Here is a 16,884-nt window from a genome sequence, read left to right on the forward strand (position 1 = left end):
TTTTTTTTTTTTTTTTTTTTTTTTTGGTACGGGGGATTGAACTCAGTTCCTTATGCTTGCAAGGCAGGCCACCAAACTGCTGAGCTAAATCCCCTCCCCGGCCCTAGAGAATATTTGTTGAAAAAAATGAAGAAAACATACTTTGAAAGTTATTTAAGAGTGAGTTGATTCAGTGGGTGGGGGATTTGGCTCAGTGGTTCCTCTGCCTGCCTTATGAGCACGAGGGCTGGAGTTTGATCCTCAGTACCACCCCAAAAAGTTTTTTTTAGAAAGAGTGAATTGATTTGGATCTTTAGGAAAATTTTGATACTAGAATAGCTTTATAGCAATTTATAAATGCTTTAACATGTTTTATATTTTATCCATGTGTCACAGGTTATGACCAAGTGTTTAAATCAAAAGCATATTTTGTTATTTTAGGGAAAAAGAAATGAAAGTTTGAAAAAACACGTTGCTGAGATAGTTATTACACTTAGTAGTAGCTTTCTAATTTAGAAATACAGTGAGGATGAGCCTAATAATTGAACCACCTATGAGATATGACTATATTTTATAGACTTTTAAAAATTTAATTGCAGCCTATCCAACATATTTTTCTTGTACAACATGCCTTATTTGTACCTTGCTGTTAATATTATTAATGGATTCTGAATGTTTATTGAGGGTTGATTCAGAAAAGAAGTAAAAACTTAGAGAAACCTTGTATAACTGTATTTATAGATTAAATAAGTTCTAACATTTGAAATTACTTAATTTCAAATTAAATTCATATACAATGTACCAAGTCATAGTATAGTTTATTTTTCTGTATTCTAAAACTGTATATCATGGTCCACTTATGATTTGTTTGTTTGTTTGGGTGCTGGGGATTAAACCCAAGGTCTTTGTATACTACACAAGGGCTCTTCCATTGAACTACATCCTCAATTTATGGTCTCTTAAAAGGCTTTTTATTGATTGTGTCTGTAGACTATTCTAATGAAATCATTAGTTATTGAATAGCAAGTACAGTAGCTTCTATCATGTACATCATTCACATTACCAATATGTAAGTATATTGTTTACATTATCATAGAACCCTTTTTCTTAAGTAAAAGCATTATGACAGATCATAAATATTGGGATGAAATAGCATTTAAAAGCATTCCAGGGGCCATTTTCAGTGTTACTGTGCCTGCCACACAAGCTCAAGGTCCTGCGTTCGATCCCCAGAACCACCACCACTACCATTACCACCACAAAAAAAAAAAAAAAAAAAAAACAAATTTAGAAATAAATTCTATATTAACTTACATGATATTTAATATTTTAGTAAGTTTATAAATCATTTTACTACCTTAGAACTTACAACAAAAGACCAAAAAGCTTATGGATTATTTATATTAAAATAATCTTTTTAAAAGTGAAAGTTTGTATGAATGGCTAAAAAGAGGGAATCCTATAACACTGTGGAGGTCAAATACTGATCAAGAAGTTAAGTGGTTGTGCCAGGCATAATCCCAGCACTTGGGAGGCTGAGTCAGGAGAATCACTGCAAATTTGAGGCAGGCCTGAGCTACACAGTGAGTGCAAGGCCCACCTGTGAGACCCTGTGTCAAAAAACAAAACAAAGCAAAAACAAAAAACAAAATAAACAAGAAGTGGTTGAAAATTCATCTGAGAGCATCTTGCAAAGGCTTTCAAAGCCAAGACCCTAGACGATCCTGAAAAGGTCAGCAATATGAAGTGAGAGCATGGATGACACACTAAGTTGATATGCTATTTCTGGAGGGCTATTATTTGGCATTTTGTTTTAAAGACTTGTAGAAAAATTAACCATTTGGTAAGATAATTCTACTTAGGAGAAGTCTTTCTGAAGAAATAACTGTAATCAGAAATGAAGATAAAGATACCTGTACACAAATGTCTTTAGAAGGGTTGTAAAAATAAGTTAAATCAATTAGGGTATTGTCATATGATTGACTGTCATATAACTAATGAAATTATGTCCTTGAAGGATTTTTAACATAGTGAAGATACTCATAGTGTAATATTAAGGGCTGGGAATGTAGCGTAGTGGCACGTTGCACCTTGCTAGCAGATACAAGGTCGAGCCCTGATATCAAGAGAGAGGAGAGAGGAAAGGAAAAACAAAACACCAAAGCCACAGGTTGAAAAAAAATCCGTATAAAATACAATGTTAAGGATGAAAACATGCTAATCATAAAAACCCTACCCACTACCATTCTAATTTTGTGTGTGTCACAAATAACATATACATATACACACAGACACACACAATGGACCCTCAAGTTACGACCAGCCTGACATATGAACAACTTGGGTTAAATAGGCTAATGAAAGATTCATCTCCTGCTTGTTATCTATAGTGTGCACCCAGGTAAACATCCAGATCTCAGCTATATTGACTTACAACCAGTTTGAATTACAATCACACCTTGGGAACCAATTGAATTTGTAAGTCAAAGGTCCACTGTGTATGTGTGTACTTTTTTTTTTGTATATAAAAACACTGGAAAAAATTATGGTGAAGTACTCTGGTAAAATTACAGATGATTTTATGTTCTAATTAAGTTATTTTTGCTTTTGAATATTCTTCAATGGCTACATATTTAACTTAAAAAAAATAAAGAAAAAAGAGACCAGCACCCCATCAGTTCCAACACTTGATGTTCAGGTTATAAAAAAAAATGCTCTTAGGTATGAAACGAAGGGATTGTGGGGAAACAGATTATAGACACTGGTTAAGATAGTGTGTAGTCTTTTTTACAGGTATATTTGAACTTTCTTTGTTTCTTTTTAATCTTTAAAATTAGTTATTAACTCATTAGTGTATTTGTAAATTGAATATTGACCAATATATAGGATCACCTTCGATGTGTTATATATGCTAACAGTACAGGAATTTTGAAGAATCTTAGAAATGAGAATTTACTACTACAAATCTAATATGTGAAAAGTAGAAAATTACTGTACCAGAGAATTCAGGAAAATTTCTTGTGATACTCTTACCCCAGGGTAAACCTGGATATAAAGACAGGTAAATTATACTTCTGATTTTGGGAGACTTGTAAACTTAAGCGAAGCACATTACAGAATTGCTACAAAGGCAGTGAAGCAAACCCTTTTATAGAGTTCTCAGAGGGCATCTGTGCGTTGGTAGACCAGAGACAGATAACATTATAAAGATTTTCTAGCCTTTGAGAAAGTTTAATGTATTACTTTAAAAAGTTTAATATCATTTTCATCTTCACCATTTATATATAATATTTATGTGTTTTACTCTTGCCTTAAATTTAATTCACTTTGATCGTTCTTTAATGCAGCTACTTAACTGTGGTCTAATTTTGGGCTCAAAAATTTTTTATAACTTCTGTTATAAAGAGCCAGAGAGTAAACAAAGGTTTTGTGAACCCTATATTACAATCTGGTGTCCTAGTTACTTGTTGTTACTGGAACAAAATACCTGATACCTACAAGTTAAAGGAGGAAAGCTTTGTTATAGCTAACAGTTTGCAGAGGTTTCAGTCCATAGTTGGCTGGCTCCAAGGCAGGTTGGCATGGTAGAAGAGCCTCACAGAGGAGAAACGGTTTATGGCAGGGCAGGTAAAAGGCAGCAAGCAGTGAAGCAGCAGCAGCAAGCTTCCCTTTGCCTTTTATTCCATATAAACTACAAGTCTTTTGGGTGGTGCTACCTACACCCAAGATGAGTCTTCTCATTATCCACACCCACAACTATATTAAGCCAATCAGTGGACTAATTTAGTTATCATACCCTTAATCCATATTCACACTCCCTTAATCCACACCCACACACCCTAGATCCAACCGTCTCTGAAAAGCTCCACCTATTAGTGCATGAAGCTTTGGGAACATCATTTAGATACCAGCCTTAACATCTGGGTTCCATATCTTTTTTGTTGTTTCCTTGTAAAATATGTTCTTACTCACTGGTGGTACAAAAACAATCAGAGGATTAGTTTAGTCTTTGGTTCATGCTCTATTGTGTCTGATGGAGTTGTTTTGTGTGTCGGTTCAATCCATATTGGTCACCAGAGCAAACCCAAGTTATTGTTGAAATTGTTCTGTTGTGGTTTGAGACCTAATTTAAACATAGAAAACAATGGTATGGGTAAATGGACTCATCTCTGAATAATTTGGATGTGTTTTGACAGTAATAGTTGTATTCGATAGTCACTGAAATACCCCTTTGTGACATTGTGATCAGATCTACCATTGGATTGGTAGTATATTCCCAATGTTCAGAGATTATATCAGTGAAAGAATTTTGACAATTTAAGTAGAATAGTACTAAAAATGAAAGTAGTTATGAAGGGAATCCATACTGGTTTCTTATATTTTGATAAGGATTGAACTGTTCCTTTGAAAAAAAATCATCTTAGCATTCCTTCCTTGAAAGTAGATGATTGAAAGGAAAGCTCCTAACATTTGAGAAAATATATATATTTGACTTGAGGTTGAATTTAGTAATGAATCTATCTTTTTAAAAAGAGATGATCCTTAAAAACAGTTCAGAAATTAAGAGTATGGTGTTACAGTGTGAAATGTGTATAAGTAATAAGGAAAATGCATTCTGAATTCTTTTAAGATCTGTTTTTACTTATCCTCAGCCACATGTTGATGTGCATTAAATGATTCTACCTTGAAGTGAAATCTGTTAAATCCTAAGAGATGTATTTTTAAAAGAAATTTACTTTGGCTGAAGCTTTGTGTCCATTAAAGTGTGTGATGGCATGCCTAATCAGGTCATTCATTGTGCCTGGCTTCTCAGTGCTATCTGCTGGCATTACAGGCCTAATGTGGAGTGCACTTTTTATCAGGAAGAAAGGTGTGGCCTGTGTTAGTTAGACTTTGGTGCTATTGCTCTGCTTCATTAACCCAGGGATTGTCTTGTGACTTTGGTTGATTTTTGTTGTTCATGTAGTCAAAAATCCAATGAAAAGGGGATTTAGCTCAGTGGTGCTGTGCCTTCCTTGCAAATGCAAGGTCCTGAGTTCGATCCCTGGTACCAAACAATAACAACAACAACAACAAAAAACAAAGAAATTCACTGCAGAGCTTTGACAGTTTAAAAAAATTAAAATATTACTTAAGAAATAGAATTATTGATATGTTTGATGGAGCTGTATTTCTCATTATCTAGAAGTATGGTTTTAAGTTTTTTGAAAATTTGGTTGGTTATTTGATAATTACCCAAAAGATTAGAAATTATGTTAAGTTTAAAGATTGATTTTGCAATGTGGCATGCAACAGAGGACAGATGGCTTTTCTTTTTAAGAAGAAATGTTTTTGTTAAATGTAAGTTATTTTATATTTTGCAATTTTTTAAGTATATTTTGTATTTTTAGGTATTTCTGAGTTGTTTAAAAATGCATATTATTTTAATACCTAAGAGAGATTGCTAATGGAATTTGTTTTAATTTGTAGTAATTTAGAAAAATTATTGTCGCTGGAACTTGTGGTAGAAAGTCTGTAATACCTTCGTCTTGAATATATGTTGAATCTTCTGTGGAAAAAGCTGTGTTTCTTAGTGTTTTGTTTTTCTCGTTCCTCTACTTTAAGAGCGTTATCACAAGGCACAACTGAATGTCAACAAGAGGATTCTCTTGTTGCTCTAAAACTGAGATTAATTTTTCTTGCCTGCTAAATGGTGATCAAGTGTTTGGGGATAGCAGATTCTAAAATGGATATAACAGTGAAATTTTAATGTATTGCATAAGACAGTATTTCAAGAATTTGTTAGAGACTACCATAAAATGATTGAAATGAGAATATGATACCTGGAAAAAAAATCAGAAAATTACAGAAATGTAAAATTCACTGAAAAAAATTTATTGAGCTTTATTAACTAGCTGCTAGACTAGTCACTGATGCCTCTAAGGTGGACCAGACATTTAATGTTCCTGTAATTTGTGACTTCATATGAATGGCTGTTCAAAATGTTAATATAGCATTTTAGTTACAGTAGCTGATTTTCTGATATATAAATAGTACACATTTCCATTAAAGACATTTATAATGTTTCTAAAAAGTGTTGCTTAAGGATTTGCAAGGTACTCAATGTCATATATACAGAAGATATGAAAACACTAATACCATTAAATGTAGCTTTTTCCACAAAGATATTAACAATTTGATTTTTTCATTGAGAATTTTTAAACCTAAGTAGGAATTGTCTCTTTTTATCATAATAACATCACCAGTCCAATTTCACATGATAAAAGACAAGTGCCATTCATTCTCTTGCTTTGTGTTTGTCCTTGTTGAGTCAGTGAGTGTTGTTTCTCTGTGCTTCTTTCAAGTGTTCTCCCATGCACCTATGAAATTGTGAGTACCCTACTGTTGTCTAATAAAGGTCCAAAGTTCTGCCTCCTTGTTGCAATGAATACAAGCTTATTCTGGTTGTTATTCATTAGCACTATTGAAAGAGAGTCTTTTGCAAAGCTTGAATGTAAGGCAGAAAGCCAGTATACTTATTGTCTTTAGCATTATAGAGTGAAATTGATAGGAGTTACAGTTTTTGGTATGTTTATATTTGACTTTTGTTTTACTCTTGTAGTTTTTATGGTTTTGATATAAAATATTCAAACTAGTTTTCTGTATCTGATTTAGATTCAACCTAAAAGTGCAATTGCAGATTCTAGCAAGCTTCATGCTCACTGGAGTTTCTGGAGGTGCAAAGTATGCCCAGAATGGACAACTTTTTGGTCGTTTTAAGCTAACTGAGACACTTTCTGAAGATACTTTGGCTGGACGACTGGTGATGACCAAAGTCAATGCTGTTTATTTATTACCAGTTCCTAAAGAGAAGTTAGTACAGACCCAGGGAACCAAAGAGAAGGTTTATGAAGCTACTATTGAAGAAAAAACAAAAGAATATATATTTTTACGGATATCCAGGGAATGCTGTGAAGAACTTAATCTTCGGCCTGACTGTGACACACAGGTGTGTTTGAAAGTTACACCTTGACCATGGGTGTCTGAAGTCCCATTGTCAGCTAATAGCCTCCTTCTGACTTGATTTACCACATACTATAACCAAAAGTATTAACAGTGCACTTTGGAGTCTTATACTGATGGGTTGAGAATTAGACCTTTGGTAAATCCCAGAGAAAATTTATTTAAGAAATTTTGATTAACATCTAGAACGTTCCAGTTGTATATAGGTTGAATTATTTTTAGAGTTTAAATCAGCAATGGAAAAACACATGAGAAACTACTTAAAGCTATATCCTGGGAACATCTCTCATCTGTAGTCGAATCTGTTTTTGTACTTTGTATTAAAGGGTTTTAGTTGAATTGTGTTTTCAGTCTGTCATATTTAACTGGAAGCCTGACTTCTTTCCTTTTAAACATAAAACTTGGTGATTATTATTCATTCATAGTTCATTGGTACCAGTGTAAAAAGGCTGGTTACTATTGAAGACATGATATTTCACAGATGTTCTGTTTTATCAAATGTATTCTTTATAATTTATCTAGAGATTTATTTACAAGCATCTCAGTTTCTTAATTTATAAAATGTGGTAGGTAACAGTATATGCACCATTTGTACTATTAAATGAGATAATCCAGGTAAAGTGCGGATCACAGTGCCTGGCCCTAAATAAACAAAGCAAATGCTACCCATACCACTTACTATTAGAATATGACTACACTTTAAAAGAAACTCTAAACTTGTCCCTGTTGTTTCTACAAGGTATTCTAGTGAGCTGCCAGCATTAATGTTTGCTTTAATTCTTTTTTCAAAAATGCCTTCTGTATTTCAGGTTGAACTTCAGTTTCAATTGAATCGATTACCCCTCTGTGAAATGCATTATGCACTAGACAGGATCAAGGACAATGGTGTATTGTTTCCAGACATCAATATGACTCCCACTATACCTTGGAGTCCCAACAGGTACAAAAAGGGAATGTCTTAGTGAAGGAAGTATGTTAATATTAAATTGAATGTCTGTATCAAGGAACTCAAGCATACTTTTATAAGAAGGGTTGCCTATATTCCTCAGGAGACACTTTAATAGTTAAGAAGTGAGATTAAATGAAAGGTTAGATTGAAACATTTGAGGTTCATGATCTGTTTTCTTTTCTTTCCCTCATTTTCTAAATGAGTTCTTCTGCTTTTCTTAACAGCATTAACTTGTTAGGATGTATGCCAACAATTTAGGAATATTTCTGAGTAGAAATTGAAGGGGAAAATTAGGGCTTTTCTAAAGTGGTTTGAATAGTTAATTTTTGAATGTAAATGATATTGTGATTTAGCAAAGTGGGGTAAATTATATTATTTAGAAACTGCTCTCAAGGTAATAGTTATGTAAAAATTATTCTGCTTAAATTTTCTTTGATATTTCTTTATATGAAGTTAAAGAAGATATTTCTGTTTTTGTCTTCCAAATCGACTGCAGTGATATTTATAAGACAAATTTGTTTTCATCCTCTTCATTTTTTTAGGGAGGCAGGGTCTTACTTTGTAATTCAGGCTGGCCTTAAACTCACTGTGTAGCCCAGGCTGGTCTCAAACTCACGGCAATCCTCCTGTCTCAGCCTCCCAAGTGCCTCTTCGTTGGGTTTTGTCCAGTTGGCCCTTGTCTTGCTCAGCTCACTCCACCTTTTTAAAATTTCACCTTTTAAGAAATCTCTACACTAAGAAAGTTTATTCATCACTTATGTCAGTTCAGCCATGGCAGGGTGGGCCTGTTCTGTACTGTTGGCGGCCTGGCATTTTCAGTAATTGGTTTCCAAGGCTCTCTGAGTGTTGACGGGAAGAATGAGCATAAAGGACCATGTGGGACATTTATCTGAGCCAGGCCCAGAAGGGGCATGTATCAGTTCCCCTAACATTTCATATTTTCTGGTCCTAAAAATAAAACACTCTTACAACCCAAAACTCAAATTGTTTTTGCATGCCCTTAACTGCCTTATCTCTGTATCTTCTTTTTACTGTCAAAATTCTTGAGAGGTAATAGTTCGCATGTTTCTGGTATCTTTTTTTAAAAGTTTTTTTCGTACTGGGGATTGAACTCAGGACTTTGCCCTTTCAAGGCAGGTGGTGGAACCACTGAGCTAAATCCCCAGTATTCTTTGTTTAAAGTGATCTAGGTTTACTTCTTGCTCACTGTCCTGAAAGTAACTGTGATCTAATTATGAAAATCCAGTGATATCTCCTGTGCTCTCATTTGCTTTAGCTTCTCTGCATTCATTCCTTTCTTTCCATTCTTCTGGCCAAGGCTTATTATAGGCCTGGACTATTTTCTGTAGCATTCTAGTTAGCCTTCTCTCTTGCTGTTTATGTCCTAATTGTATGTTCCAACCTGCGCATTTCTTCCAGAGTTAGTCTTCCAAAATAATCATGTAATTTCACTGCTCTCAAATCTCTGAAGACTTTGTGATATTGTCAGTAAAGTGTGAGAGTTGAATACAGAGTGCTGTTTCATGGTTTCATTGACTCTGCTTTCTAGCAGAATTTTTTCAGAGTTCTTTCAATGTTTTCTGCTTGACACTTCGTTTTTCCATGTTCCCATGGTCTAGCTGTATTGCTTTGAAGTTTATTTGATTTGCTCTATACATATTTGTCTCTTTATCTTTTTCTTGCTTTTTTTAAAGTAAAAAAATTGTGGCATGATTCATATAACAAAATTTACCATCTCGACCACCTTAAGTGTGTATTCCAATCTCTAGAACCTTTTCATCTTGCAAAACTGAAACTATGCCCATTAAACAACTCTGTATGTTCCTTTCTCCCTACCCTTTCTCTTTATATAATTTCTTCTCTTTGAAATAATCTTTGCCTGATATCATCTAGTTCAAGTGCTTTCTCTTTCAAGTAGATGAACCCAGCCTTTCTATTTCATTATTTCAATAATTATTTTTTTGAGTGCCTGGCATATGCTAGGCATGTTTTTGTACTTTCAAGTGTAATTTCTCTTCAATTAATTTTTGTCAGGGTTCAGTGTTGTCTGTTTCTACTTTTCTTATTAGACCATGAGCTCTGTTACATGAGAGACTGTACCTTATTTATTTTGCATATCATCAAGGTCTTGCACATTATTACATTTGACACATTCAAGTTAATGAGAAATTCATATTTAAAGATTAAAATTAACTTTTCAAATGTGAGGGCATACTGGTAAACTTTTAAGTATTTTTACTTAGGTTCTCTTCTGATAATTATGTATAAGATATTTACACATACCTATGTTAACTGTAAACGTAACAGGAAAATGTCAATAGTGGAAAACTTGCAACCAGAAAGACTTATTAGTACTGTAATATAAATAGTAATTAGAAAGTTCCTGTTCTAGGAACATACTGAGAAGCCATTAGCCATTTAAAATTTTTTCTGGAGGGCTGGGGATTTGGCTCAGTGGTTCTACCCGGCATGCCTTGCAAGCACAAAGGCTTGAGTATACCACCCCCCCAATTAGATAGATAAATGAAGTTGAGAAATTATTTTTGAGCATGTAGTCTATAAATTAATTATACAAATGTTTTGCCAGAGGAAGATAAGACTTTGAAATAATTTGGTTCTGAGAATGAAAGAATTTTTATTTTATTTTAGTCAATAAACTTGGAGAGACTTTATATTGTTTTAAATTGTGAAAGTCAAAGATGATTCATAGCATATATGTTGTAAATCTTTCCCATAATAAGCGGTGGTACAATAAATAAATACAATTTGTTTTAATTAATTAATCATTGGCTTTCTTTACATATTCATTATTCATTGCCAGAAATTACAGAGATGACTGACATTGATAAAGTTTCTGATCTGCTCTGAAGCACTTATTTACACTGAAACAATTGATAAACAGAATGGGTTGCATTAAAAGAGATATTGACATATTTCAGAATTACACCTGTAAGTTTGTCATTAATCTCTTAGATTTGTACCTATGTATTATATAATCTTATATCTATCTCATTCTTTTAAGTCCCCAGATTTGAAAGAAGAGTGTGTTTTTTTTGTTTTGTATTTTAAAAGTGTACACTCGTTAAATAATAGAATTCTCAGAGAATATTGAAGTAATAGAAACTAAAATTAAGTGTAGCATTATCACTTAGTTGTTTTCCCAAACAGCTGTAAGTGAATAGTTTATGTACAGGTATATATTATCTCATTGGGTAACTATTTGATTGTAAGTATCATCATCTCCATGTACAGATAAAGGAAGCATTAGGGTATGGGGGACAAATATCAGAATCATAGAGGTCAGGTGTAGATGAAGGTAACAGTTTCCTGAACTGGCTAAATCAAGTAGAGATATTAAGCCTAGAGGTAGGTGATTATGGCTGGTGCAGGGGCGCAGTAGTGCCATCAGGTCTCCCTTTCCTCTGCCAATAGAACATGCCGATTTTCTTCTTGATGCTCTTGTCTCATGGTTTGTATTAATGGCTGCTGTAGATTTGTTTACCACATCTTTTCCAATCAGCTGAGGAGGAAGGTAACGGAGCAAGAAGAACTTTCTTCTAGTTAAAAAAAAAAAATTATTATTGAAGTTTCATCTGCATATGAAAGGGCTTCTGAGGGACTTTTTCTTAATTCCAGCAGAGGAGGCTGGGAAATGGAGTGTTGCATAGCTGGCTAGGCCCAGTAGTAGAGGAAGGCAGAGAAGAATGCTGTGAATGTTGCAGGCCATTTTTCAGTGTCCACTACATGTATCAAGTCTGGACTTAGGGATCACCTAAAATCTTTCCTCACTTATAAAAGATGGAACATAGCTAGGTACTGGCAGAACAATAGTAAATAAACTAGTTAAAGCAGAGGAGTTCTGAAGTAAAGTGCTTCAGATTTAATAAATAGCTTTCAAGAAACATGGTATACTACCACTACTCAGTGTTCTTTATTTCTTTTTGTTTTAGCTTAAAAATTTTTAAAGTTCAGAAAAGTAATGCAATGTTTATGTGGTCAGAGTTTAAGATTTTATATTTTTAAATTTTGGAGGGGAGTTATGAAATTATTGGTCAAAGAACATACGTTGTAGGTTTTTTTTTTTTTAAGAGCTAAAAGCATTGTGATGATTCCTCTGTAGCTAACTTTTGATTCTGTAGCACATAGCCTCACAGGGAATTTTCCTGTCTAAACTCTGTCTTCCTATTTCAGGATTATTTTGTGGGTACTTTGTTTAGTTTCTAAGAGGATCTTTACACACTTTTCCTATTTTGGTTCATATTCCTGTCATTTTTACCATAATTCTCTGGATATTTAGTGTTTTAATTTTAGGTGTGAGAAAGAATGCTGTGGGTTGTCCACTTAGCTTGATCTGTTTCAGCATCTCCTGTCCATTTAAATCTTCAAAACTTAGCCAACTCATAGATTGGACACTACTAGGATACATCTTGTTATAGTAGCCTTCTGTATTACCATGGCAGGTGTTATAGACTCTGAAAAAAAGGATATCTGTGTATGATTTGTGTCTGAAAATACTAGAAAATGTTTCATATTGTTTGGTTTTGGATACTTAAAATTTTTTTTTCTAAATTAAGATTTATAAAAATTTGGTAACTTTTGATCAGAGACTTACAGGTTTTTCTTTTCCTCTTGTTTTAAACTTTTTTAGTAAGAGACCTTTCAATAGATTAGGATTTTAAATTCAGTGAGTTTTCCTTTTGGATTTTATTTGCTGTGCAAATAAATGAATATTTCATTATTACCAGCAACATTTTTCTGATTTTTCGCAAGGATTTTTTTTTGCTTAAGATGGGATCTCACTATATAGCCCAGACTGGCTTTGAACTCCCAGTGATCCTTCTGCCTCAGTCTCCCAAGTGCTGGGATTATAGGCGCATGCCACCATGCCTGGCTTCTTCTGATTTTTTTATGTAACAAAGGGAAATTATTAAATTACTTTTTTTGGGGGGATTGCAGGGTATCAAACTCAGGATCTTGGGCTTGTGAGGCAGGTGGTGGCACAACTGAGCTAAATCCCTGGCCCGGGAAATTACATTTTTGAAACATTATCATTATGAACTTGGAAGCATCTGAACTAGAAGCATTTAATTTCTTTACATTAGTTAACAGAAATTTTTTGTACTTACACTTGGACAAGATAAATAAAGTTACTTTTGATGTACATGGTAAAACACTCTATTGTGACTGTTGGGTAATTTCCTAAAATATGGGTTTAGAATAACATTAGTTGTTATAGATGCTGTTATTTCAGTCATTTTAATAGTTCAGTGAAAATCGGGATACCTATGTATCATGTTCTGTTCACTAGTAAGATGCGTATGTTTAAAATAACATACATTCTTAATTTTCCACAGGCAGTGGGATGAACAGTTGGATCCTCGACTAAATGCAAAACAGAAGGAAGCTGTTCTGGCCATTACCACTCCACTTTCCATCCAGCTGCCGCCTGTCCTTATCATTGGACCCTATGGGACGGGCAAAACATTTACACTAGCTCAAGCGGTCAAGCATATACTGCAGCAGCAGGAGTCTAGGTGAGGGCATGGGGCGTGTATCTATATTTCACTAGCAGGATACTGCTACTGTTCTTATTTCAAATACACAGTGAGGGGGGCCAGCAGGACCATTTTCACCCAACTGTTAAAAATTAAAAACAAAAACAAAAACAAACCTAGGGAGCTGGAAATGTAGCTCAGTGGTAGACCACTTGCCCAACATGTACAATGCTCTGGGGTTAATCTCAAGTACCAGAGAGAGAGGGTGAGAAAGAGAGAAAGACAGAGAGAATGGAAAAGCACAAACCAAAACCTCAGAGCACTAAAATATGAATTCTTTTCAAACAATCTTTAAAAATTGGGAATGTAGAAAATAATAAATAGCCATCAAAACTTAAAAATGTGCTAAGGAATCCGTTACATGTTAGAGCCCAAAGAGCTGGGTTTAAAGGTATACTTTTTAATATGTAGATTTAAAAATAACATGGGGGAAGTTATTTTTAAGCTTATATTGACTATAATTTTCTAAAGGCATTATTGAATAATATGAGTGCTGAGTAGTTGAATGTATACTATTAAGACGGCCACTACTTTTTTTTTTGGTATTATATTGCTTGAATAGTTTTGTGTTTTATCATTCTTTTTATTTGCACCATTTATTTCAGCAGGATTCTCATTTGCACCCATTCTAATAGTGCTGCTGATCTCTACATAAAGGATTATTTACATCCATATGTAGAAGCAGGCAATCCCCAGGCGAGACCTCTCAGGTATTTTTAAAGGCTTATTATGTATCTGTCATACTTTGTTATTCTTAAGAAAAGGTGTCTGTAACTTTCTTTGGTTTAGTAACTTTGGAAATACCAAAATCTTTAACTGTGCATTGGCATTTAGAGGTTATACATCTTTTAAAGAAATCATTTAAATTAAGCAAAATATAAAAGAATTTGATCATTTCTTTAACATTAAGAACTGAAAAAAGACATCCTTTTTTAAGTTTCATATGTAAAATGTTGTTAAAATTTGAGTAGATTTTGATATGAATCTCTAAACATTAGTATACTAAAAACAATATGATTAATGTAAGTCAAATTAATTAAAATTGTAACATAATTTGCATGGCAGAGTAGTCATGCAATGACAGTTCTTTCTGGAAGTAAAATTTGACTGACTATGCACGTAATTTCTTGAAAGCTACATGTTAGAAAAGTGTGAAATACTGAAATTCTGTAACTAAAAGTAATTGACATTTACAACTTTTTGCTACTACAAGTATCAAAGAAAATTTTACATTGATACAGAAATGTCATCTGAGTATATTTAGACACTCTAGATATATTTAAATACAGGGTTTGGGGAATAAAAATCCTTTTCTTCAGAAAACAAGAGTCATTAAGTGGTTATGTACTATACCATTTGCTTTCATTATTATATGAATTAATACTTAGTTTTGCCATTTTACAAACTAATATGTCATGGCCTAGGTTTAAATTAGTATTGTCTAGCCAGGCATGGTGGCGCACGCCTATAATCCCAGCACTCAGGAGGCTGAGGCAGGAGGATTGCTGAGAGTTCGAGACCAGCCTGGGCTACCATAGTGAGTTCCAGGGCAGTCTCAACTGAGACCTTGTCTCAAAAAAAACCCAAAACAAAACAAAACAAATTAGCATTATCCATAGATAATTTCTAACCACGTGATTCACTCACTTTTTTTTCTGGTTGAGCCTAGGGATGGAAAAGTGAAATATTGCTATTTAGTTCTTTAATAACCATAATCAAAGTCATCTAAATGATTTTTGAATTGGATTTTTTAAAAAGGAGAGAAAAAAGTAGTGTGGCCTGTTAACAGATTTTGTTGTTAAATTTTGTTTTCATTTTAGAAGACAAATTGAGGCAGAAAGAAGTAAAATCCAGTTCTATTTAATAAGAAAATCTTAAATGTAATTAATTGCTGTAGGTGAAAATATGGTATGAAAATATTTGTGAAGAATAACTTCACTAATAACTAGTTTACGTCACTTTATAGTCTTAACTACTTTGTTCACTTCAGATTCAAATCTTTTTTATTTTTTTGGCTCATAAGTGAAAATTGAATAGCTAGCATTTTTGCCATAAGTGTTTTTACTCTAATGGAGATAGGCTGTTGTGTGTTGAGTGATGTGTTTGTGTGTTGAGCGTGTGTTGCATAGGAAACATGATAGTTTCAGTTTATCATATAGTGCTTGGCTTGGAAACAGTGGAATAAAGCCCCATCAAATCTTGGTCCACTTAGCATAGGTAATTTGACATTTGAGGATGGTAGGGTTGTCGTAGATGAACATTACAATACATCTTTTGTTAGGTTATGATTAGTTATTTCTATATAAAAATGTTTTTTGAGGTTATCTAACATGTAGTGCATCTAAACATGTAGAATAAAAGTTGTGTTCTAGTAGAGTAATGTGATAGTGGTAGAGATCCTAATACAGAATATTGTCTCTAAGCCGAAGATCACATCTCTATAAACCTCGAGAGTGGTTCAGTCTAAGATACAAAAATATTCAGATATATTCAAATCCAAGTTTCATGTTATTTTTTTGAGTAATGAAATAAATGAGAAAAAACCTATTTTCTATGTGAAAACCTACAATTTTGCTATAGCCTTTCTCTTTGGGAAAGGTGTTAAGTTACAAATATATTTCCTAGAAAGATTAATGCTTTGAATTCTTAGGATATATTAACGCCATCTATTATTACCTTTGCTCAGATTAATTTGTAATTTTCCTTATGAACAACAACAGGTTTGGGAGATGGAGTGAAGAATATTTAGGGTTATTTATTGCTCTGGGGAGATCACCTTTATCTGATTAGTTCCACGGTGCAAGGGAAGGAACACAAGAGGGCACCAAGTGTCTATGTTTGACCACGAGTGAGAATGAATGTCTCTAGGGAGTAAAACTGGTGAAGAGTTTGATGTCTTCGGAGTGACATACAGCCTAGACCCAGCCTTGGAAAATGTTACAATGGAGAATAGTCAGAATAAATACAGTAGTAAATATTTTTAGGTATACACTGGATGATTATTTTTCTTTGTTTGCTTTTTAGTACTGGGGATTGAGCCCAGAGCCTTCACACTAAGCTACATCCCCATGCTGTTTTTATTTTAAAAATTTTTAGACAGGATCTCCCTAAGTCACAGAAGTTGCCTAGGCTGGGCTTAAACTTGTGGTCCTGACTCAGCTTCCTTGAGTGCTAATATTATAGGCGTGTGCCACCATGCCTGGTTTAAAATTTGTAAAATTCTTGTATTTGTCAGAATTTGAAAAGCTAAAAATAATTTGGAAGTCGGGCGTGGTGGCGCACGCCTGTAATCCCAGCACTCGGGAGGCTGAGGCAGGAGGATCACTGTGAGTTTGAGACCAGCCTGGGCTACACAGTGAGTTCCAGAGCAGTCTGAACTACATAGTGAGACCCTTTCTC

General features: G+C 34.0%; 1 protein-coding gene across 3 annotated transcripts in view; it reads left to right on the forward strand.

Annotated features, from left to right (window-relative positions):
* Helz (helicase with zinc finger) overlaps nt 1–16,884 on the forward strand; it is a 152,299-nt gene that overhangs the window by 56,159 nt on the left and 79,256 nt on the right. For 2 of the 3 annotated variants that reach the window (XM_010616799.3, XM_010616800.3), the window contains 4 exons: nt 6,634–6,967; nt 7,791–7,921; nt 13,285–13,464; nt 14,091–14,195. In XM_010616799.3, coding sequence (XP_010615101.1) covers nt 6,634–6,967; nt 7,791–7,921; nt 13,285–13,464; nt 14,091–14,195 — 750 coding nt within the window. The remainder of the gene's footprint in view (nt 1–6,633; nt 6,968–7,790; nt 7,922–13,284; nt 13,465–14,090; nt 14,196–16,884) is intronic. The other variant, XM_010616801.3, reaches the window with a different exon arrangement.

Source organism: Fukomys damarensis, unplaced genomic scaffold, assembly GCF_012274545.1.
Source record: "Fukomys damarensis isolate Sample0158 unplaced genomic scaffold, DMR_v1.0_HiC HiC_scaffold_23, whole genome shotgun sequence".
NCBI classification, from domain to species: domain Eukaryota; kingdom Metazoa; phylum Chordata; class Mammalia; order Rodentia; family Bathyergidae; genus Fukomys; species Fukomys damarensis.